Source organism: Rhea pennata, chromosome 5 (assembly GCF_028389875.1).
Source record: "Rhea pennata isolate bPtePen1 chromosome 5, bPtePen1.pri, whole genome shotgun sequence".
In the NCBI taxonomy this organism is placed as follows: domain Eukaryota; kingdom Metazoa; phylum Chordata; class Aves; order Rheiformes; family Rheidae; genus Rhea; species Rhea pennata.
Window position 1 is genome coordinate 43510952 of NC_084667.1, and position 25711 is coordinate 43536662.

The 25711-nt window shown below is 41.6% G+C and overlaps 2 protein-coding genes across 2 annotated transcripts; both read right to left on the reverse strand.

Moving 5' to 3' along the window:
• Positions 1 to 4264: 4264 nt before the first annotated feature.
• LOC134140540 (olfactory receptor 5AR1-like) lies at positions 4265 to 5263 on the reverse strand. The gene has a single exon (XM_062575865.1). The coding sequence runs from the start codon at positions 5210 to 5212 to the stop codon at positions 4265 to 4267; it is 948 nt and encodes a 315-aa protein (XP_062431849.1). The 5' UTR covers positions 5213 to 5263.
• Positions 5264 to 10547: 5284 nt separating this feature from the next.
• Positions 10548 to 24875, reverse strand: LOC134141426 (olfactory receptor-like protein COR2). Its single transcript, XM_062577661.1, is given in 6 exon segments — positions 10548 to 10818; positions 10820 to 11081; positions 11450 to 11588; positions 11590 to 11726; positions 23912 to 23920; positions 24866 to 24875. Coding segments are annotated over 6 exon segments (828 nt in total).
• Between the last annotated feature and the right edge of the window lie 836 nt (positions 24876 to 25711).

A 25711-nucleotide genomic window follows, 5' to 3' on the forward strand; every position in this document is an offset into this window, starting at 1 on the left:
AGCATAGGACGTGAAATAGTCAAGCTCATGGTGATCACATTGAATCCAACAAACACAAGCATGTCTATGTCACTGACATTAGAATCAGAGGAGAACTTTCATACTGGAGAACCTTCACAGTAGAAATGATTGATGATATTTGGACCACAAAAAGACAGATGAAAGGTGTTGGCATTATGTACCATGGAGTTCAAAGTCCCAGCCAAATATGAGCCAATACAAGCAGAACAGAAACCCTTTGGTGATTTTATAGTTCAGCAGGCTACAGATGGCTAGGTAACAGTCACACACCATCATGGCCAGGACATGGCACTTAACCTTCACCATCCATAAATTAAGCATTAGCTCGGAACAGTTGTAGTGGCAAAGGCTGCATCAAAATAAAACTAACACATTCAACAGAAGAAATGACTTTTGTCTCTGACTATAGCTCTGACAGCATTCTGGGGGTAATGCAGGAGGAACAGCAGATTTCTAAGAGGGGTAGGTTACTCAGGAAAAAGTACATGGTGGGTGTGAAATCTGAGACTGATTTTTGATGGGAGTAATCATCCCAAAATTTCCCAACAGGAGGATGATATAGATCACAAGGAAAAGAGAAATATGAGTACCTGAAAATCTCGACAGTCTGTCAGTCCCATTAAAATGAACTCAATGATCAGACTCAATGATTTCCTTGAATCCAAGGAATTCCAATAACTGTGAAGATAAAGATACAGCTGGAAACAAATCATCAAGATTCTCTCCATTTTGTCCTTTTTTGGTGATTAGGAATAGATAAAACAAACTGGAAATCAATATTTTCTAATGTTAGAAAAAGAGGTCTCAGAGAAAATTGTTTTGATAAGAAATACTCTGTGAGAAAGCTTGAAAGGGATTCCCATCTTCCAGCTAACCATCTAAAACCAGAATATCCATGTTCTGTTACAAGTAACCTAAAGAGAAAGACAATATTGGAGGCTGAGTCATCTCATCATCGTATGGTTATCTAAGAAATATGAGATGAATCATCCACAAGAAATATCCACTTCTCTGTCTCTATTGACTTGAAAAGAAGCCTCAGCAACTATTCCAAGCTAATGCCTAACTTATGGATGGCTGAGGTTAAGTGACATGAACACACCACAAACCACAATATGCATAAAAGAGGAGGTGACACCAGCAAAAAGGAAATCAGAGAAACAATAATATAGTTTTCAAAATGATTACGTAGTTCAAAGTAAGCAAAAATAAAATCCTGATCAGGTGCTTTCTCATTCTTGTTCTGCAGGAGTAAATATGATCTTTGCTAAGCATAACACACATCACCTCTATGATGCTGTTTATGTTGTCTATGGAAATGAAGAAAACTATCAAGAATATGAATCAGTCTCTCATGGGTTTCTCCTGAGTGTCTTCAAATAACTCACTTAAATGTATTTTATTAAAAGATAAACATGAGAAGGAAATAATTCTCCTCATAATTAAATCTTCTGTAACAATTTAGAGTGGAAGGTTCTTGAACTTATCTGACATCTTGTGATCAAAGGCACTTCTGCTTCTTCTGAGAGACAAAGACAATACATACAATGGGTTCAAGTACAAACTCCGACCAAATGATTCATAGAAATGTCTTCTGTTTTGCCTGCACATAAAATCAGTGGAGAGCCATGAAAACTATTCTTTTCTGAAGAACTCAGTGATTTCCCTTAAGTAAGAGGAAGAATTTCCAGGATCTGTATGCAAAGACCCCAAGTTTGTTCTCTTTTATTTTTCAAAATTCCTGTGTGGGCAAATGCATAGCAGAAACACACACAAAGTGATTTCAGTGACTTTGATGTGTATAGAGTCAGGGAAGGAGAGGTGAGGAAAAAAAATAAATATTTGAGCAGCTTTTGCATTTATAGACTTTTTCTCTAGTTTGTTTTAATATCTCAGTGAATATTAAGCACTTTGATCCACAAGAGGTAACTATCAGTGACCTTGACTGATGAGGCTGTAGTCTCAATCCTGATCACTTCATAAGTCATATCACAACTTCTTCTAAGTGGATATGATTTTCCATCTCCGTTGCTGTTTTTGTTGTATTAAACAATACATCAGAATGTTCTTTGTTCCAAAAACAAATACATATCTCATCAAGTAGATTGACTTATACTGTGAACTGCTATACAAGCTCATCTGAACACTCCATTAAGCCATCCAGACAAGATTATGGCCAGAGTCATACTCCAGGTCTGAGATAAACCATGTTATCTGAAACATTGCTAGATTACTAATGTTTGTGGTAACATACTGGCTGGAAATATCACATTTTAGAGTTAAAAAGCACAATATAAAAATTAGGAAGAAGCTGAGAACATGAAACTGCAGAGAGAGCTGCCTTTGAGGTGAAGGTGTATATATTTAAGCATCTAAGGAACTTTCAGGCTAAGAAAAAAGGAACCTGCTTGGCCCCTGGAGTCAGGGATTTCTTGAGGGAGGGGAAGACTTTCCTGACCAAAGTCCCAATTTATATGCATAAAATTGCATTATGTATCTACAAATGCACATACTGTAATTTATAACAATTTAAAACTAGGTCAGATGAACCAAGAATCAAAATAGTAACCCATCAAAACCCTAAATAAACATACATGATGTATATACATACACACATAAGCATATTATATTGTCTATTTTATATATAAATGTGTATGTGCAGGCATATATTTATACACATGCATTCATATATATTCAAGTTGGAGTTGAATATGTTCTCTCTTTCACCCTACATTCATCTGACCTGCCTTTAACGAAAAGATAGTGCCTAATATAACAACATAAGCAATACATATTCCCCCTATACTCTATGGAATCATAGAATCAGTAAGGCTGGAAGGGACCTCTGGAGATCATCTAGCCCAACCTCCCTGCTCAGCAGGGTCACCCAGAGCATGTTAGACAGAGTTGCAGCCAGGCGGGCCTTGAATATCTCCAGAGAAGGAGACTCCACAACCTCTCTGGGCAACCTGTGCCAGCGCTCTGTCACTCTCACAGGGAAGAAATTCCCCCTCACGTTCAGGCAGAACTTCCTGTGTTTCAGTTTCTGCCCTTTGCCTCTTGTCCTTTTGCATGGGACAACTAAAAAGAGTTTGGCTCCATCCCCTTGACACTCCCCCTTTAGTCTTCTTACACACATTGATAAGATTCGCCCTTCAGTCTTCTCTTCTCCAGGCTACATAGGCCCAGCTCTCACAGCTGTTCCCCTCAGCACAGGGGAGATGCTCCAGCCCTCTGATCATCTTCGTAGCTCTGTTGGAATCTCTCCCAGCAGCTCCATGCCTCTCTTGTAGTGGGGAGCCCAGAACTGGACACAGGACTCAAGATGAGGCCTCCCCAGGGCTGAGTAGAGGGGCAGGATCACCTCCCTCGACCTGCTGGCAACACTCTTCCTAATGCACTCCGCAATACCATTGGCCTTCCTGGCCACAAGGGCACACTGCTGGCTCATGGTCAGCTTGTCATCCACCAACACTCCCAGATCCTTCTCTGCAGAGCTGCTCTCCAGAAGGTCAGCCCTCAGCCTGTACTGGTGCATGGGGTTATTCCTCCCTAGGTTCAGGACTCTGCACTTGCCCTTGTTGAAGGAGGTAGGCACTTCAGAAGGCAATGAATATCTCATGAGTTCAATCAGCTCTAGATATCTTTTTCCCTAATGATTAGAAAGAGAACCTAGGAGGCACTTTACTTTTAGATGGTCAAATCTGGGTCTAAGCAACTTGCTTCATGTCACACAAGGAGTCTGTGACATTTCTGGGAACTGAACTGTGATCTTCTGGTTAGATTATCAAGTTTCATGGTCAATGAGCTGTAAACACTTTGATGTGTTCACTTGAAATTTGCCCATTTTTGATATGAAAGGAGCTCTGATAATCATTTTCACACTGAAAGCAATAGCTATTATTCATTGTCATTATCTGAGATAACAGTGCTAATGTATTCTCAAATCACAAGTGGTCCAAAGGGCTGAATTCCTGAAATTACTAATATAAAACTGTAAATACAAAGGAAAGAATGATAAATGCATGCCTTACTAAGAAAGGTCATTAAACGATTTAATCCAAGAGCAGTTAATGATCAAATGTTTAGAAACAAGGCAGCAATTTCCCAATATGCATGTCCAGTTGCTCACCACTTGCTCACAGGAGAACTCTGTTTCTTTTAATATCATAGCAGTATAGATATAGAAAAGTATAAATCTTTCTAAAGAGACCTCTCAGTTCTTCTGAAGCATCAGGAAAAATCATCTTTCAGATGAATATTTCCTATCTATCACTCTCCCAAGGGCATCTTTCACCTCCTTGTTCCTCAGGCTATAGATGAGGGGGTTCAGCATGGGGGTCATCACAGTGTAAAACACAGAGGACACTTTGTCAAGATGTTGGGAGTGCCTGGAGCTAGGCCGGGAGTACATAGACGCAGCAGATCCATAGAAAAGAGTCACAGCTGTCAGGTGGGAAGCACAAGTGGAGAAGGTTTTGTACCTGCCCACAGCTGAGTGCATTCTCAGGATGGTGGCCAGGATGTAAGTATAGGAGAGAAGAATGATCAGGCTGGTTATCAACAAATTGAAGCCAACCACAACAAACATCATAATCTCATTGATGGTTGGGTCCACGCAAGAAATGGCATAAAGTGGGGGCCCCTCACAGTAAAAGTGATTGATGACATTGGGACCACAAAAAGACAGTCGAAATGCAAAACCTGTATGGATGGTGGCATTCACGATCCCAGCAATATATGAGCCAGCTACCAGCAAGGCACAAACTCTGCTGGACATAGAGATCGCGTAGAGCAATGGGCTACAGGTGGCAATGTAGCGATCATATGCCATAACAGCCAGGAGGTAGCATTCAGTGGTGGCGAAGGTAGCATAGAAATAAAATTGTGTAAGGCATGCAGAGTAAGAAATGACTTTCCTCTTTGCTACAAGATCTTTGAGCAATCTGGGGGTGATTGAGGAAGAATAACAGATGTCTAAGAAGGATAAGCTACTTAGGAAGAAGTACATTGGGGTGTGAAGATGAGAATCTATTTGGATTAATACAATCATCCCTAGATTCCCTAATAGAGTAAACACATAGAACACTAAAAACATGATAAAGAGAATGGCCTGAACATTCAGATGCTCTGAGAATCCTGAGAGAACAAATTCAGCAATGAGGGTGTGATTTCCTTTGTCCATCATCATAACACAGTTGCTTTATGAAAGCAGAGACATAGAGAAACACAAAGTCAGCATATTCCTTCCTTCCCATATAAATAGTAGACAAATACATCTCTTTTTTATTAGGAAGCAAAAAGCTCAGAGGCAGGAGCTATGGGACAACATATTGAAGATTTGTCTCAAAACACATTTCAGGGGGAAAAAAGTGCATGATAGAATGTATTTCTAAAAGTAGTATTCTCTTCCAGTCACTACTAATTTGGTCTGAAAATATTACTTCTCAATAGAAGACTTGTTCCATCTCCTGAAGAAGCTGTAAGTTTGTTACTTATCAGATCCAAAGAAACGACCACAGCAATTTCTTCTGGCTCTAGAAAACTAAGTCTGTATTTTTTAAAAAGGTGTCTAAGAAGGCAGAAAGAGGGAAAACACTGGTGAGAGAGAGATTTTTTTTAGGGAGCTAACTTTAGGAAAATTAGCATAAAATTCTCATTTCTTCTCTTCCTTCCAATGAAAAAGGTGGGAGCAACATTGAAATTAAGTTTGAACTAGATTAGATTTGAACTAGGAGTGGAAGTGTAATGTCCTTTTAAAAATGGTTATATTTGTATCATTCTTGTGATGCCACTAAATTGAGAAAAACAATGAAAATTGCAAAAGATCAGCACCAGTGGACACCCCAGTAATGCTACAGTCCTGTTACTAAACAGAGGAAGTAAGATATTGATAATACCATTTAGAAAAATAACAATAAAAGCCTATGTCCTTTTAAAACCGAAGTTAGAATGAGTTACAGAAAGCCTTCAATGAAGGTCTGTGAATTGTGTTACACAAGATATTGAATTATGTCATTTTAAAGGTCCATTCTGCATGCAATAATCTATGGAAAATATAATACATATATCCTTATTTGACTTGCATGTAAGTCTCCCTTAAATCTGGATTTTGTGAAAGTGGGACTTCACAAATTTTCATTCCAGGATTCAAACCAGTTATAGAAACTTTCACACCGGTCTAAAATAATTTGAAGTTTGCCAAATAGCCCCCCATGAAGGTTTCCATGCAGTGATATTCAAAGTATATCAAGCAGCAGAAACAATGCCAGTCCTCTTATGCTTCATGTGAAAAGTGTGAGATAAAAAATGCTCAAGAGCAAGATAGCATGCTTTTTCCAACATAGTAAAAAGGCACTCAGTGAGAAACAATTACGTCACACACTTTCTATTTAGTTTCTTATGTACTCTCTTGTCATATTAATCTGCTTCACAAATAGCAACAACGTGAGATAGATAACAATGATCATACAGGTAATTCTTAACAGAGAGCATGTAAAAGCAGTGTGAAGTTCCTGGTCATTAAGTGTTTGGTAAGTAGCTGCTGACTATTTAACTGTCTCAGACCACCAGTGCTTGTTGAGCCATTTCATCACCTTGTCCAAACTAGCTGACCTCACCAATCACTAGAAATTAATTTTGAATGCCAGTAATCTTAATTAAAATAATCAGCTAAGTTTCTGGAGATAATAACCTCTGCCTATGTACGTCAGTTGACTTTAAATAGAGTCTAGCATCTATCTGAGACTTGGATAAACATCTTTTAAATACCTGGCTTTGGCAAGACATATCCTAACCTTGAGTGACTATTTCACATGCAAACAGGTTCCTGTCTGAAGTATGCCCTTGATAACAGACCAACTCTTCATGGCATGATTTAGGCTGGAATTGAGAGGTGCTCCCCAACTCACCTGTTTACTTACATTTCAGGGGCTTTTTCAGCTCATTGGAGACATGCAGGTGATGCTTGATATCTCCTAGACCAAAATTTGATGTGGGAAATAAGACCCTTCTTCTCCAAGTGTTTTTGTTAAAAGCAAGAATAATTTGCCAGTCATGAAGGGCCTTCCTGACCAAGAAAATCACCGTTTAAGTGATTCTTTTATTAATATACCAAGGGTTTTATCGGTAACTTCTTAATTGTGTCATGCAGAAATTTCTCCTGGGAGTTCATGAGTTTGAAAATAGCTCCTTAAGGAGGAGACATGTACTAATACTAAGTAAACATAATTACTTTCATCAAGGAAGGTGTAAACTGAGGTGTTTTTCCTACTTCTTTTTTGTACAATTTATCTCTTAGAACCATAGAGAATTAAAAAGAATTGATTCAAGAAAGAAAGATTCAAGGATTAGGAAATAGATTTAGGATTTTGAGGACTTTTGCATATGCTACTTGAGGAGGAAGAGAAGAAGGGGAAGGAAAACCATTCATGAACTCTTCTACTACAGTTTGTCCTGATATTAAATAAGATATTCTGTTAATAAAAAAATAGAGAGTTGTATCTAGGTCTTCTGTGAGAGTCAAAGCTGGGCTCATAAAGACAAAATTCCATTTTATTGCTTTAAAGGGGAAAAAAACAATTCTGGCATTTGCAGTTAGATTTTTCTAGGGAAACCAACCATATAAAATATCAGCCTTTCTTCAAGAAGTTTGTGTCTTAGTGACCTTTATATCAAAGAAAAAGCATAGCTCAGACACTGCCTTCATCCATTTTGCATTCCTGTTCATTTCAGAAACTTTCTTGCATGCAGAAAGCATCTGTGCTCATCTGAATTATAGATAATAATTTAATAGCTAGTTTCACATTCTCACTTTTATTTGTACATGATTTTTGAAGGTCTCCAAAACATCTAACAAACCCAGTTCTTCCGTATCCTTCATGCTTGTAAGCTTCTACTTTTGTATTTTTTCCTCCTCATCTGTCTTCTATTTCTTATTCATGAGATTGTCAGATTTGCTCCTACATAAATTGTGCTGTCACGTCCTTTGGATCACTTTGCCCTAATGGGTGTTGGTGCAGCATCACCTGTGTGAACCTGGCTTCTAAAGATGAAGCAGAAGTTCATTCACGTCATCTCTTCATTACCTGCTACTGACCTAAAGATGCTTATTTGGATCACCAAAAGAAGCTTCCTCCAAAGACAGTGCCTGTAGCTCATCAGCACCCAAAATAACTCTTGCAATTTGTTAATCAGCACCCTCCCTTTGAAGCCACAGTCCCGTCTGTGCCAACTTTGAGAGCGTTTCTGAAAACTGTGTGCAGACACATCTCTGCTCTCCTGCATGGGCCAGAAGACACAGTTCCTGATTTGTCATTTTGGCTGTGCTTCACTCCAGGACCCCTGAAAACAGCCCAGAGGTGGGGTGACTTGTGTTGGCTCTCTTCATGTGCATCAGTATTGAGCCCCATTGTGTTCTCAGAAGTGTCCAAAGTACACTTGTACCTTGCAAGCAGAAGACCGTGGGATTGATACTAATTCCATAAGCTGTCAAAGCAAGCCATTAAAAGCATTCATCCTGACCCTAAACTGCCTACTATGTACCTACACCCTTTCCTGAGGTGTGTGGGGTCTGTCTCTTTCCCTCCCAGTAACCATAATTTCAAGAAGTCCTGAGACAAGACAGCTTGGTATGGGTGCACTTTTAGTTACCCTGTAACACAGCACAGCTGTCTGTTGCAGAAGAGAGGAAAGGGGGAGAGACCAGGGACGGTAAACAGACAGAAGGCAAGCACAGATCAGCTGCATGCAGATCTACTCTTCAAAGGATGAAGCTTTCTCTTCACCTTAATAGGCCCTATGCTCACCAGATGTAAACACCAAAATACTGATTTCAAAAGAGCCACAGGAGAAGTGAACATACTGCAGAAGCACAAAGGTATGTCTGCAGTGTGCAAATGGAGGGAAATGATGCTCCCCTTAGCAATACCTACAGACTGGGCAGGGCCAAGTGCATTTCCAGGGATGCCCACAGTAGTTTCCTTGCTCCGCACCTATCAAGGTTAGCCTAAAAATGTTGCTGTTAATTCTTTGGGGGTCCTGAGCAGGTTAAGATTTTGTCTGAGGGACTCAGCAGCAAGTACCCATTTGTTCTGATCCACTGACTTGAAATGTTAATTTTAGAATGGACATACATGCTTTCAGCATGATGAGCTGAAGTTTTCCCCCTTATGCTTAAATTAACTCCTTACAATGTACCCTCAATGTGACTGCTCTGAACAAAAATCCATATTTGCCATGTAGACCTGGCAGCTAATCTCCCTTAGCCTGGGAGCAAACAGAGAAAACTATGCCTTTTTCCAGAACAATTCATCAAATCCTGAAACAGATGATTAAGAAAGATCAGATGAATCAAACCTGTCAGATTCCTCATTCTCCCCATAGCAGGTGACTTACTCAGACCTGAAAGCCTATATTATAGACACCTAAAATTAGCTAAGATGACTTCTGGACTGTGATGACTAAATCCCTGCCACGGTGAACCGTGGAAGCAGAAAGTATTAGTAAACTGAAGTCCTGTTTACTTACTAGAAAATAAAGTTTACGTGTCCTGAGACATGTAAGTAAGAGAGAGAAATCATAGTGGAGGAGTTCTGGCCAATGGTTAGCATGCCAGAACCATTAAATGAGTCAGGCACGTAGGGATGCAGGGTCTTGCCAGAAGCATGGAGGTTTTCTGTGCTGTCAGCACCTGAGAGATGGCCATGAAATCCTGGAATTATCCAAGTCTGCTCAAGTAGTACCTTGAAAGTTTGCTTACCAAGTTGAGCAACCCATTGTCTCAGGTGATAAAAAACTATTCTTACTCCTAGGCAAACTGTCAACATCGTAACTTGTAGCCTGGAAGTTGTCCATGAGGGAGACACATCTGGGAGAGTATAATGCCCAATGCAAGTGATCTGCATGGAAGATATGAAGCATTGAGATAAGCTATCCCACAGTAAAGGGGATACCCTTATCTTTGGATAGAGAAATCAGACAGAATAATAAGTCAAGTGTATTGTACTAAAGTAAAACCTCAGATAAATACTTAGAAAATGTGGAAACAAGCTGTGAAAAGCATTGTTCCGAATACTTAGAAAATGTGGAAACAAAATTATGAAAAACATTGTTCCGAATACTCAGAAATTGTGGAAAAATGAAAAGCATTGTTCCTCTCCAACATATTTTCTTTCTTTAGCTTGTTCCATTCTCTTTTGAGTCACCTCTTTCAAGTCAAAAATTCAAATATTGTTGCAGCATTGCATAAATTCTCCTTGGTAAAAGGTATCAATTGTAGGTATTCTAGTTCTGTTCATAACTTTGTTTCCTCCAAAATGTAAGTGGGAAGTTTTTAGGATAGTTTTTCTCTCTTTGTTTCCTTTTCTTTTTTCTCTTTTTGAGGAAATTATAATTGCAGGTAATTTATTCTTTAAAAGACTCCAACATTGAATCTATTCATAATTCAAACATTTTGCTATGTTCAACAGAAGACAGCATAAGTACATCTCATCATCTACGAAGAAATGTAAAATGCCCTTGCTGAGTCAGCTATCAAGTATATTCCTTCTGTTCCCTCCACTGTGACAATTAATGTCTATTTCAGTTTGGTTAGGGAAAGGCCTATGGAAACACACTCAGGAGAGGAACTTCATCACTCTTCTGAGGATGTTCTTCATCTCCTTGTTCTTCAGGCTGCAGATGAAAGAGTTTAGCATGGCAATCACCACAGTGCAGAGGATGGAGGCTGTTTTCCATTGATCTTCTCAGTAATCGGAAAGGGCATGTAGATACAAGAAAGCAGCAGAGCCATAGAAGGGCAACAGCCATGAAGTCAGAGGTGCAGGCAGAGAAGGCTTTGTAACTGCCCTCCACAGAATGGATATTCCAGATAGTGAACAGAATGCAGGTATAAGAGACAAAGATGGCCAAGGCTGAAGATGTTATGATGAAATCAATATTCATTACCATTACCATCTCATTGATCGGAGTGTCAGAGCATGAGAGTAACAGGAGTGGTGGGATTTGACAATAGAAATGATTGACAACATCTGGGCTACAGAAAGACAGTTGGAAGAGAGTACTAGTGTGTAGAGAATTGGCTGCACGAGCATGGATATCAGGCCGTGCAAATGAGCAACCCTGACTTGTTGATATGGAGTAACCTTGGAGACACCTTGAAGGACAAGTAATGAGGGAGAAAGTATGAATGCTATGTAAAAACAGAATGAAGAGATTAGCGAGACGGGACAGAGAATATGTGGATAGCCAATAGCAGAGAGCTTTGCAGCGTGAACTATAGTAGTAAGCCAATTAGATATAGCCAGCAGGATGCTTGAGCGTGTGAACAGCATACGATGGTATATAAGCAGGCTAAGTTGCTGAAATAAACAGATCATATTGCTAGCTCATATTGAGTCATCTTATGATTCCGCAAGCCCACCTCCGACACTAGTGTGCACCAGGGCATTCAGAGTCTCAGCAATGCAAAAGCCCGCTACCAGCTGAACACAGACTGTAGGGGACGTAACAGACAAATAGTGCAGCGGTTCACAGCTGGCCATATAGTGATCATAAGCCATAACAGCTATCCAGAAGGATAGCTTCTGTAGTTCCAAATACTGCATAAAATTGTGCAATGCAGCTGTTAAAAGAAATTATATTCCTCTCAGCAAGAAAGCATGGCAGAAGCTTAGGAGTTACAGGTGTCCAGACTAGAGAGTTTGCTAAGGAGGAAGTCACATCACAAAAAGCAGTCCTGGCAGATCTGTGAAAACCAGGAGAACAAATTCTTTCACTTCTGAATGGTTTCCCTCAGCCATTCTCCTGGTACCAAGGCAAAGGAAGTGGAAAGAAACACAAAGAAGAGGTAAAATCATTTCTACTAGTAAGAGTAGTGCCAGAGGCTAACATACAATTTCATAGAATCATAGAATCATAGAATTGATAAGGTTAGAAGGGACCTCTGAAGATCATCTAGTCCAACCTAGGGAAAATGTGGACCCACTGCAGAAAATGTGGACCCGCTGCTGAATGGGGTGGGGGCCCTGGTGACGAAGGATACAGAGAAGACAGAGTTACTGAATGCCTCCTTTGCTTCAGTCTTTACTGCTAAGGGCAGCCCTCAGGAATCCCAGACCCTGGAGACAGGGGAGAAAGTCTGGAGAAAGGAAGACTTTCCTTTGGTCAAGAAGGATTGGATTAGAGGTCACTTAGGCAAACTTGGCATCCACAAATCCATGGGCCCCGATGGGATGCACCCATGGGTACTGAGGGAGTGGTGGATATTGTTGCCAGGCCACTCTCCATCATCTTTGAAAGGTCGCGGAGAACTGGAGAGGTGCCTGAGGACTGGAAGAAAGCCAGTGTCACTCCTGTCTTCAAAAAGGGCAAGAAAGAGGACCCAGGCTACTATAGGCCAGTCAGCCTCACCTCCATCCCTGGAAAGGTGATGGGACAGCTCATTCTGGATGTCATTTCCAAGCATGTGGAGGAAAAGAAGGTGATGAGTAGTCAGCAGGGATTCACCAATGGGAAATCATGCTTAACCAATCTGGTAGCTTTCTATGATAGCATGACTGGCTGGGTAGATGAGGGGAGAGCAGTGGATGTTGTCCACCTTGACTTCAGCAAGGTTTTCGACACTGTCTCCCATAACATCTTCCTAGGCAAGCTCAGGAAGTGCAGGCTAGATGAGCAGACTGTCAGGTGACTTGAGAACTGGATGAAAGGCAGAGCTCAGAGGGCTGTGCTCAGCAGCACAGAGTTGAGTTGGAGGCCTGTGGCTAGAGGAGTTCCCCAGGGCTCTGTACTTGGTCCCATCCTGGTCCGCTTATTCATCAATGACATGGATGAAGGTACAGAGTGCCTCCTCAGCAAGTTTGCTGGTGATGCCAAATTGGGAGGAGTGGCTGACACACCTGAGGGCTGTGCTGTCATTCAGAGAGACCTGGACAGGCTGGAGAACTGGGCGGAGAGGAACCTCCTGAGGTTCAACAAGCGCAAGTGCAGGGTCCGGAATCTAGGAGGAAATAACCCTAGGTACCAGTAGAGGGTGGGGATAACCTGCTGGAAAGCAGCTCTGCAGAGAAGGACCTGGGAGTGCTGGTGGATGACAAGCTGACCATGAGCCAGCAAGGTGCCCTTGTGGCCAGGAGGGCTAATGGTATCCTGGGGTGCATTAGGAAGAGTGTTGCCAGCAGGTCGAGGGAGGTGATCCTGCCCCTCTACTCAGCCCTGGGGAGGCCTCATCTTGAGTCCTGTGTCCAGTTCTGGGCTCCCCACTACAAGAGAGGCATGGAGCTGCTGGGAGAGATTCCAGCAGAGGGCTACAAAGATGATCAGGGGACTGGAGCATCTGCCCTATGAGGAATGGCTGTGAGAGCTGGGCCTGTTTAGCCTGGAGAAGAGAAGACTGAAGGGGGGATCTTACCAAGGTGTATAAGTACTTTAAGGGGGAGTGTCAAGGGAATGGGGCTAAACTCTTTTCAGTTGTCCCATGTAAAAGGGCAAGAGGCAACAGGCACAAACTGAACCACAGGAAGTTCTGCCTGAACGTGAGGAGGAACTTCTTTTTTGTGAGAGTGACAGAGCACTGGAAGAGGTTGCCCAGAGGGGTTGTGGGGTCTCCTTCTCTGGAGATGTTCAAAACCTGCCTGGATGCAACCCTGTCTAACATGCTCTAGGCAACCTTTCTTGAGCAGGGAGGTTGGACTAGAGGATCTCCAGGGGTCCCTTCCGACCTCAACCATTCTGTTATTCTGTGATATTCTGTAACCAAGGCTCCCTAGAGAGCTGTATGTTTGATTATGTGATATAGGCTTGCCTGTCCACACAGTTTAGTTAATTGAGTTCAAATTAAGACTGGGAAGATGTATTCATTTTTCACTTATTCTTGGTGACTACATTTCCACCTACTATCATTATTAAGATCATCAAAATATCTTCACTATCATCATCATCCTTAAGATACCTCAAAACTGCTTAATCTAAAACCATAGGAGCAATCATACTAGGCCTGATTACAGGTTCTCCTAGCCCAAAATCCTGCTTCTGGCAAAGACAAAAGACAGATGCTCAGAGAATCATATAAGGATAAAATAAGCATGGTGCAATGCCAAAATATTCTCCCAGTCTTGCAGATCCAAAGATGAAGTATTTGGCAAACCATTTTTTGATTTCACTTCCATGAATTTGCTTAGACTTTCTTTAACCACAAGTAAACTGTTGGTATCTACAACAAACTTTCACAAGCAATTACATATCAACCACAAACAGACATCAAAATCCCACCCTGATCTGTTTTTCCACTAAGAAAATATTAGTAGCCTGAATGGGTTTCTAGTCTATAAGGATAGTCTTAGAGCTGGAAGTAGCTTATTTTTTGATTTTACTCCTTCAACTGATCATTACTGTAAAATTTTATCAGAACATTCCACATTTATCCCTATTTTTGATGGTCTTAATAACAATAGTAGGTGAAAATATTAAATCTTGATCCCACTGAACCAGCTGATTGGTGGAATCCCTCTGTTAAGTTTATCCAAAAATAATATCTTACCTTTTTTGATTCTCTAACCAAAAGGACCCTGATGCCACAAATAGACTCCAAAAATGGATTTGATCCATGGAGAAGAAACAAAGATGGGCTCTTACGTTCAAACACGACTGCAGAATAACAGAAATGAGCAGAAGTCAAGTGTTCAGATCAATTACATGTTATACTGTAGAATCAAGAATTGGTCCTAATAAAAATAATCATTCCAAGGTTTTCCATCAGGATAACAAGATTATTCTCTGAAAAGGGGCAAAGAGTGAATGAAGTCCATCATTTGGACAGAAATTCTTCCTGAAATATCTACAGAGCACAATTTCAAAGTATAAAATGCAGATGGAAATCCCAATGTGTCAAAGGGGTGCATGCATTTAGTCATGAGTATTATAAGTACAACATTATAAAGGAGTACATTCTTGATAAAGAAGATTCACTTGATTATTATTTTTTTTCCTGCTTGTGAGATGTCACTCACAGATTTGGACACGTTAGCATAGTCCTAAAGTGAAGCTGGTACTTGGAATGGTCTGAAACCGGTTTGCCCAAAGTAAAACATCGGAATGTACCGATCTGCTATAAATTCTGGGATTGCTCTCTCTCACAGAGTCATACTGTCCTAGAGTGGAACACACTCATCTATGTGCCAGAAGCATTTCTTTCTAAATATTTTCTGCATGTTATCTCATGTCTCTTTCTGTCTAACCAGCATGCAACCTCACATGAAGAAGCTGTTAATAATTTAAAGACATCCCAAATAGAACATTAATCATATATATTTTCACGCTTTAATCCTTTCAAGGCTTAATAAATGAACATATTTTATCAAAATATTGTTGAACAAAAAAAAATGTTGTTAGGCAGGTACTAGGTTATGCAGTACTTTCTAGGGAAAAGCTTACCTCTCTGATCATGTGAGATACAGCATAAAAACAATGACATTTCAGAAACACACAAAATCTCATCCTTAAATTAGATTAGATTGAATTATGAGCTTTCAGTGAGTAAATTTAAGTGAAGTGAATCTTGTCATTTCTGAATTTCAATTGATAACCCCAAATGTGAAAAATCACCTCTAAAATAATACATGAGTTACTTATCATTTAAAATTTTCCTGCTAAAGGTGCTGACATCCCGATCCCCATCTAATACTGAGGGAAATAATCTGGCAGAAACAATAATTAAATGGAGTTTTCATAGTGCTATAGCTACACCTGACTTTTGTTAGGACACCAGTCATTTCATAAACTTCTAGAATCAGTATTGGAAAACTGGGAACTACAAATAATCTATACAGCTAGACTTAGGTGGCAAGATGCATAATTAAGACAATTGCGACATAAAACCCTTGCAGGCCTTCCATTTATTAATTGTTCCTGCAATTAAGGTCCTGGACTATAGATAGAGACAAAGAAACCATTACAGAACAAAATCAAAAATTTAAGAAAATTATATGCTTATATTCCTCTATCACTGCTTTATTAGTTTAAAAGAATTCTTATATAATCCTTAAGACCTTTAAGGGAATGACTAGGATTCCCAATCTTTCAAAATATAGTAATAATACAACTATCAAGAAATTAAGGTAGCACTAATGGAAATGTCTTCAGACAAAAAGATCTCATTCTCAAGCCCAGACACTAAATTTAAGGGGTACGTACAGGTATGTGTGTTACCATCTGGTTGTTAATTTATACCTTTAAAAAACATCTCTTTTCCTTGACACACCTCATATCATTCTTCACTTCCTTAATCCTTAGGTAATCAAGGAGTTCAGCATAGGAGTCACCACAATATAAAATAGAGACACCCATTTACTCTCATTCTGTGAGCTGCCTGAGCTGTTTTAAATAAACAGTGATGTCCCATAGAAGATGCTCACTGGAGTCAAGTGTAAGGCACAGGTGGAGAAGGCTTTGCATTTGCCCTTGGCTTCAGCTCCACTGGTAATCTATATGGTGCAAACCATCATTCATCCCATCTCAGATGTCCATGTTTGATCATACACAGATAAGTCCATCAGTAGATACTTACACTGTAGATACCTAAAGTTGGGTGAGATTAATCCCTCTTTCTTTCTTTTCTTTCTTTTTTGAAGCCTAAGTCTTCAGTTGCCTTTTAATCAAAGGACAAGAAATGTATTCCTCTGCTTATGTGCCTGTTTTTCTCATCAGCTAGAGAGAATTTAGAATTATTAGCTGTAATGTAGATGCCCTGAATAGAGTTCACTTCACCTTATTTTAGAGGTGGAATTCAGCTCATATTAAGACCTAAATTTAAGTGTCTGTAGTTACCTGTTTGTGAGCTGAGCTTTCATTATTATAAGTAATGGAATGCTAGTTAATGCAATCAGCAGCATTTACTGATCTGTTCAGCTGACAAAAATGTAGATATCTACCTTACAAAAGGCCACATTTTTCCCTAGACTCCCCTGAAGGTCTTGACTAGATCTTCCTTGACCATAAAGAGAACTTAAACACTTAGTCTATATGAAAAATGTCATGGTATTTATTTAGAGTTAGGAAGCTAAGACCTTCCCCCAAAGTTGACTCCGACTCTAATCACTAAGTATCTAAACAAGAGGAGGTGAATCCTACCCCTGTGATAGCAGTGTTTGCTCAGCTCTGTATTTAAAATAGGTTTAGCTAGGATTAAGGTAGCTATGCCTAAAATAGTGAGCCTCACCAGCTCCAGTTAAACTCTAAGATCCATTGTGTGCCTTCCTTCCACAGGAGGGCCAGAGAATAGTCTCAGATACAAGTTTCCAAACATATAGTAGCTACAGTGTTAAACCATTATTTTGATTGTCTTCCTTCTACTTTCTTAGGCAAAACAGATTTCATTTGGAAATTTGTTTTCACCTGAACTACTGGAGCATTTAGCATAACATAGAGATAGGATAAACCAGCTTTTTAAGGATGTGGCTATAAAAGTGTGTGGCCGTTCAGAGGAAGGAAATTCCAAAGCACTTTGCAGTTCATCAGAGCAAATATGAAATGGGATGTAATATACCAGTTACTGTTCACTATTCATTAATCGTTATCCACCCATTAGGGTGGGTTGTCATCTAAACAATATTTCGTAATATTGGGTGTTCTTCTTAATAACTCTCCTCAGGTGGTTCTTGATCCACACAGGATGTTCCCTGATCTGTGCTTAATTAACAGGCTAATCCCACAGAAGGTAGCAATAGCAGTTAGATATAGCCAAACCACTGTTTTGCTCAAATAAAGAAACTACCACTACCCTGGACTTACGATCAGAAAGATGGTGTCATTCAAACTTGAGAACAACAGCTTCAGTAGGAAGCCACAAAAGAGCAGACCAGTAGTGCTTTAGCCACAGAGCTGTATTTTGAAGACACTTAAGAGCGTGTGCAATTCCATTATACACCAGCTGACTGTGAAGGTGAGGGCAGCTGGACACAAAGCTTGGAGGCCATAGTCACTGAATTTATAGTTCTTTACGTACAGTCAAATAATGGTCACAGATCACTGTAGCAAGAAGAAACACTCTGAGATTGTACAGAAAACAAAAATAATTTTTAATCTTTTTTCTAGAGAAAAAGATGTACCTAAGTTAAACAGCATTCTAGGGATGACAGTCATAGAACAGCAAAAGTGTGGAAAAACAGCAGGAGTTATATAGAAGGGTCCTGATTCAGGAACTGGTCCTGATTAACACATTTGGAGACACGCAAGATGAAGAGAGGTAAATCTCATTCACAGCCCAAACTCTTACATTCATGAACCATGCAATCTGCATGTAAGACTTCCTCTCAAATATTAAATAATTATGGCTAAGTACCATTTTGTAGCTCTTTTCAGGAACAAAGAAAGAATAATATTGTTCTTTTTGACTTGATATGAATCATATCATATTTATATGCTTCATATTACAAATCAAAATAACACTGAGGACAAGATTTTTTATGGTGAATTGCGTGTTTCTATCTCTAAGTGCAAAATATGACAATAAAACATTTGCTATTTACTACTTACATTCTCATTAATGGGGAAAATGGTAGTTATGAATTAAAGAAAGTGAAAGAAGGCAGGAAAAATGGTGGAAGCAGGAATTGGCTAGCCCAGAAACTGAAGAATCTCTCCTTGAAAATACATGGGGAGAGGGAGGTAAATCAGCCTTTGGACATGCCTCATCTTCAAAGTAATCTCCCTAAATATTCATTATGGGAACGACTCTGGTCCTCACCCGGGAGTCCGTTCTGGTCAATGGGGAAAGAATGTCACCTGAGAACATGCTCTGGTAATGTAATCACCAGACCTGTCATCTCAACAGTTACGCAATAAGAAGGCAGAACAGTGAGTTGCCCATTTTGAGAAGTACAGAGCATCATACCACAGAAGAAACAGCACTCTTCCCTCTTACCAAAGAGGTAACTAGAGCTTTGACCAAAATCAGAGCTTCCCAGTTTGGGCAACATGGAAAAAATATCTTTAAAGAGCCCACAATGACATGACAAGGACTCCACTGAGGCAGGCACAGGAGGCTTTTACAAAGAACAAACTGGGTTGTGAAGGAATGAAGAGTGAGTAAGGATGCCTATGCTGTCAGCAAAGCCAGAATTACAGACCTGTAAAAGCTCCAGAAGTAAATCATTCAGGTAGCTACTGCTGGCAGGACAAATATTTGACTGAGGAACTGAAACTCAGGATCCTACAGAGAGGGTATGACATAAAGACTGGAAGAGGTTTTGGAAGGATTATGTAGAAAGAAAGCAGATGCTTGGGAAAGCATGGAGGGGCTCTTTCACACAGAGAGGAAAGGAGAATTTCAAATAACAAAAGCTGAACTATACTCTCCCTTTTCCACAAATGGAGCAGTGTGCACAGAACACACAGAGATGTCTGCTATGCAGATGTCTAGGAGTGAGGGATATGAAGAAGCACCTGGCTTAAGCTGTAGAGTAGAACTTGAAAACAAGCCACCTTCACCAAACACCCTTATTAGTTTACCTAATATGGAGGTTTGGAGATTGAGAATCTCCTTCAAGTCTCTGCAGCATTAAAGAGCTCAAAGCAAGTCATTATCTTTTTGCTACACTTCTCAGTTTGGAGAAGCATACCCAGAGGAAATGACCTCATTCTAAACGAACAATAGGACTTTGAGCCAAGTAAATCAAAAAGGACAAACCACAGAACCACATCCTATCTTTCATGTCCATTTTTTGAACAACTTCTCAGAGACAATAATAACTCCAGAAGTGGTTAGTTTAACTTTACCATGCACAAGAGAAATAGAATTATACAATCACAGAGTCAAACTTTGGGAGTTTAGAAGGGACCTCTGAGTGTCATGTGGTCCAAATCCCAACATAGAGCAGGAGAGCTTCAAAGATAGAAGTTTAGTTTTAAAATTCTCAAAGGATAGAAATTCTGCAACCTGCTTGGGAAACTCCTAGTGTTTGACCAGCCTCACCTTTTATTTCTCGGTATCAGATTTGAATTTCCCTTACTGTGACTCATATGCTTTTCCAATTGGCTCGTGGCTCAGCTCCACCAAATTGTGAAAGTCAAAAATTCAGACTTCTATATCAAGCTTTTCACTATCAGCTGACTTCATAAAGCGTATAGAGATAATAGACACTTCTTGAAAGTAGTACCTCTTTTCATAATTTGATAATATGATCACAGGAGGTGAATCAGCTGACCCTGCCTTTTTCTTTCCAAGAACTCAAACAAGAGCATATGGTCAGTAGATGCAGCTTCTATAGCTTTGGAGGACTGAGCTGGGGATGGGATGGTTAGGCAATCTCTTTGAAGGTGAGGTCTCTCTGAAGCCTTTGGCTTTCTTATCTCAAAAAAGATCAATGATATCTGATCAAGATGCTTTCCAATGTTTGCCCACTCTCATGGGTGAAACATTTTTTTCCTAATATCTCATCCAAATTTCCTGTGTTACAGTTTGGTTGTTTATCTTTCACACTGCCAGTGTGCACCTCCAAAACATCTGGCTATAGTCTTCTCTCTATCCACCCACAAGGTATTTGAAGACAGCAAAAAGATCATCTCTTCTTCAGGGAAAGCAAAACAAAATTTTTCAGCCTCTCCTTATATATCACGTGTTCCAGCCCTCTGACTAGATTAGTGGTCTCCACTGGACTTCCTCCAGTGCATTCATGTCTTTCCTATTCTGGGAAGCCCCAAACTCTGTTTAATATTCCAGATATGGTCTCATTAGTGCTGAACAGAGGGGAACAATGCCTTCCCTCAATTTATTGCCCACACTCTTGCTAACACAGCCCAAGAAGTGGCTGGCCTCTGTTGGCTGCAGGGGCACCCTGATGACTTGTGGACAACCTGGTGTCCACCAGAACCTGTAGGTCCTTTACTGTTGAACTGTTCTTCATTCACTTGCCCTGAGCCCATCCAAAATGCAGAACACAGCATGGTTAGCCCACATCTCAAGATTGTTGAGGTCCCTGTCAGGGTGTAGTCGAGGCTGGCTGTTCCCTAAGAGAATGGCAGCTGAGGGTCACCCTAGTGCAGGTCGTGCATGCACCAACAGGTTGCTGCCCTGCAGGGAACACAGAGGGCAGAACTAGGGGCTGATTTTGGAGTCTTCTGACAACTCCAGGTACCACAAGCCAAATAAAAAAAAAAAAAAGAATAAAGAGGTCCAGGGTTCATCCAGGAACTCCAGGCAGAAGTAAAAGAAAATGGAGTCAGAAACAGGACTGGAGACAGGGGTATGTTCCATTCAGGAACAATCTTACTACAGCATAGGTCCAAGGACCATGTAGGAAATAGGGCCATAGTCAAGGCTAGAGACACACACTCTTACAAAACAGCTCAGACAGGGACTGAAAGACCAGGAATCACAGAATATAGCAGAATAGGTAAGGTTGGAAGGGACCTCTCGAGATCCTCTAGTCCAACCTCCCTGCTCAAGAAGGGTTGCCTAGAGCTTGTTAGACAGGGTTGTATCCAGGCAGGTTTTGAACATCTCCAGAGAAGGAGACCCCACGACCCCTCTGGGCAACCTCTTCCAGTGCTCTGTCACTCTCACAAAAAAGAAGTTCCTCCTCACATTCAGGCAGAACTTCCTGCAGTTCAGTTTGTGCCTGTTGCCTCTTGCCCTTTTACATGGGACAACTGAAAAGAGTTTAGCCCCATTCCCTTGACACTCCCCCTTAAGGTACTTATACACATTGGTAAGATCCCCCCTTCAGTCTTCTCTTCTCCAGGCTAAACAGGCCCAGCTCTCACAGCTGTTCCCTTCAGCACAGGGGAGATGCTCCAGTCCCCTGATCATCTTTGTAGCCCTCTGCTGGAATCTCTCCCAGCAGCTCCATGCCTCTCTTGTAGTGGGGAGCCCAGAACTGGACACAGGACTCAAGATGAGGCCTCCCCAGGGCTGAGTAGAGGGGCAGGATCACCTCCCTCGACCTGCTGGCAACACTCTTCCTAATGCACCCCAAGATACCATTGGCCTTCCTGGCCACAAGGGCACACTGCTGGCTCATGGTCAGCTTGTCATCCACCAGCACTCCCAGGTCCTTCTCTGCAGAGCTGCTTTCCAGCAGGTCAGCCCTCAGCCTGTACTGGTGCATGGGGTTATTCCTCCCTAGGTGCAGGACCCTGCACTTGCGCTTGTTGAACCTCAGGAGGTTCCTCTCCGCCCAGTTCTCCAGCCTGTCCAGGTCTCTCTGAATGACAGCACAGCCCTCAGGTGTGTCAGCCACTCCTCCCAATTTGGCATCACCAGCAAACTTGCTGAGGAGGCACTCTGTACCTTCATCCATGTCATTGATGAATAAGCGGACCAGGATGGGACCAAGTACAGAGCCCTGGGGAACTCCTCTAGCCACAGGCCTCCAACTCAACTCTGTGCTGCTGAGCACAGCCCTCTGAGCTCTGCCTTTCATCCAGTTCTCAAGTCACCTGACAGTCTGCTCATCTAGCCTGCACTTCCTGAGCTTGCCTAGGAAGATGTTATGGGAGACAGTGTCGAAAACCTTGCTGAAGTCAAGGTGGACAACATCCACTGCTCTCCCCTCATCTACCCAGCCAGTCATGCTATCATAGAAAGCTACCAGATTGGTTAAGCATGATTTCCCATTGGTGAATCCCTGCTGACTACTTATCACCTTCTTTTCCTCCACATGCTTGGAAATGACATCCAGAATGAGCTGTCCCATCACCTTTCCAGGGATAGAGGTGAGGCTGACTGGCCTATAGTAGCCTGGGTCCTCTTTCTTGCCCTTTTTGAAGACAGGAGTGACACTGGCTTTCTTCCAGTCCTCAGGCACCTCTCCAGTTCTCCGTGACCTTTCAAAGATGATGGAGAGTGGCCTGGCAACAATATCCACCACTCCCTCAGTACCCATGGGTGCATCCCATCGGGGCCCATGGATTTGTGGATGCCAAGTTTGCCTAAGTGATCTCTAATCCAATCCTTCTTGACCAAAGGAAAGTCTTCCTTTCTCCAGACTTTCTCCCCTGTCTCCAGGGTCTGGGATTCCTGAGGGCTGCCCTTAGCAGTAAAGACTGAAGCAAAGGAGGCATTCAGTAACTCTGTCTTCTCTGTATCCTTCGTCACCAGGGCCCCCACCCCATTCAGCAGCGGGTCCACATTTCCCTAGTCTTCCTTTTGCTATGAATGTATTTGAAGAATCCTTTCTTTTTTTCCTTGACATTTTGCCAGATTTAATTCCAAATTGGCCTTAGTCCTCCTCATCGCATCCCTGCATACTCTGACAACATTCTTATAATCCTCCCAAGTGGCCAAGGCTGCCACCAACCTTCACATCTCTAAGCAGTTCCTCTCTGTTGGTTAGAAACTGATTGGTTTAGGACTGAGATTAAACAGTTAACTGCTGTCACAGTTAACATTTACTGCTCTCCTCAATTTCCTATCATGCACAAACTTGCTGAGGGTACGCTCTGTCCTTTCATCCAGGTCATTAATCAAGATGTTCAACAGTAGCCCTGAGAAATTCTACCATTCATCATCACCTTTTGACCTTAGCAGTCCAGCCTTCTACCCAACTTAAATTCCATGTATGTGAACCACATCTCATGAGTTTGAGTATAAGAAGCCAATGGAAGATCATGTCAGAAAAATTATTTGAGGTGAAGGACATCTACTGCTCTCCTTTTGTCCACACAGCCAGTCATCTCATTATCCAAGGCAATCAGCTCAGTTATGCCTGATTTGCCCTTGGTAAATCTATGCTGGTTATTCACAATCATCTTCTTGTCCTTCATCTGCCTGGAGAAAACTTCCAAGATGATTTATTTCATAATATTTCTAGAGACTGAGGCAGCCTGTAATTCCTGGCTTCTCCTTCTTGGTGCTTGGAAAGACACTTGGCTTTTGCAGTCATCAGGCACCTACCTGTGTCAGCTGAAGGAGAAAATGGACCTGAGAGCTTGAGGGAGAGAGGCCCAAAGCAGGGAGGAAGATGACAAGAAGGATCAAACTTGGAGCATGAAAAAGGAGCCAGTGGGGCAGCAAGTGGGGAAAACAATGATCTTCTGAAGACACAAAGAAAAATGGTAAGGCTCGCCCTATTTCCAGTGGCTCTGATGGCAGATTTCCAAGTCCAGTGAAAGTTACAATGTTCCTCCTTTGATGGCTCTTCCGCAAAATCACACAGAATTACGGGTTGGAAGGGACCCCTGGAGATCATCTAGTCCAACCTCCCTGCTCAAGAAGGGTCACCTAGAGCACGCTGGACAGGATTGCATCCAGGCAGGTTTTGAATATCTCTAGAGAAGGAGATTCCACAACCTCACTGGGCAACCTCTTCCAGTGCCCTGTCACTCTCACAGTGAAGAAATTCCTCCTCTTATTCAGGCAGAACTTCCTGTGGCTCAGTTTGTGCCTATTGCCTCTTGTTCTGTCTCATGGCACTACTGAAAAGAGTTTGGCCCCATCTTGATACACCCTCCTAAGGTATTTGTATACATTGATAAGACTCCCTCTCAGTTTTCTCTTCTCCAGACTAAACAGGCCCAGCTCTTGCAGCCTTTCCTCATAGGGGAGATGCTCCAGTTGTCTAATCATCTTTGTAGCCCTCTGCTGGACTCTCTCCAGTAGCTCCCTGTCCATCCTCCACAACTAATGATGGTGAGTGCTGAGGTCAGCACAAGTTATCTGTGCCTGTAGGATAGGGTCACACAATATATTTTGCAGATGGCAATTAGCTTAGACTCAAAAGTCTTGACCGCTATCCTTTGCAGAACATGGCATTGGGTAGCAGATTGAAAACTTTTAGAGCTACACACAGAAAAGAAAGTAAAAGTCACATGGATTCCCACTAGAGTTCAGGCAGGTTTAAGACCCTACCTCCACTCATGGTGAAGAATGATTAATATGAAGTCAGATAGGGCTGGACACTCCCTTAGCCTCTAAGCATTAATATTTTACAGACTTAGAGCCAGAGGCCACATCTGGATCATAATCATTTCTGGCCAACAGATGGTGATGCTGAGACACCAGAGAGTCAGCAGGAGCTGACCCAGATGGCCATTTGCTCTGCAGTACTCTAGTATTGCTTCCTCCAGCTCCCCAGCACTTCCTGCACTCTCCTGTCCTCATTTTCTTAGTACCTCCATTCCACATCCCACAATGGGGAACGGGCCATGTGTTCGGATGCACTTGCAATATATTCATTTCCATGCAAGAACTTATTCTGCCTTAACATGTCCAGGCAGATCAATTTGCATATATGGAGTTCATATTTCTTCTGTATCTGTTGGTCAGTCAGTTAAAAAGTCAGAGCTCTGTCCCCCTCTCTGTCAAGCTAAGGAAGACTTGGATTCTTTGAACAGATATACATGCCTTTCTGATGAACTTTTACTCCAAGTCAGCTCCATGAAGGAGCTTGTCTGCTAAAGCCATCCTAAGGATGCCGCATGCACAGAAGGTCTCAATTCCCTAATGTGAAGGGAACATGAAGGATGTGGTAGGCCCCTGGGCAGGCAAATCAGCAAATTAGGCTCTGTGAATGAAGTTTGATCTTGCCTGAGTGGCAGATAGCATGAACTCCATCTGCATCCTCCAGCAAGGGATCCTAGAGGTTGGTAACTGTCCATGATAAAAGTCTGGGTGGCTCTATTGCTGACCAGCTATTCCCAGCTCTGTCAGGCCAAGACCACATGGCAAAGACAGCCTCAGCTGGATGGCTGCAGA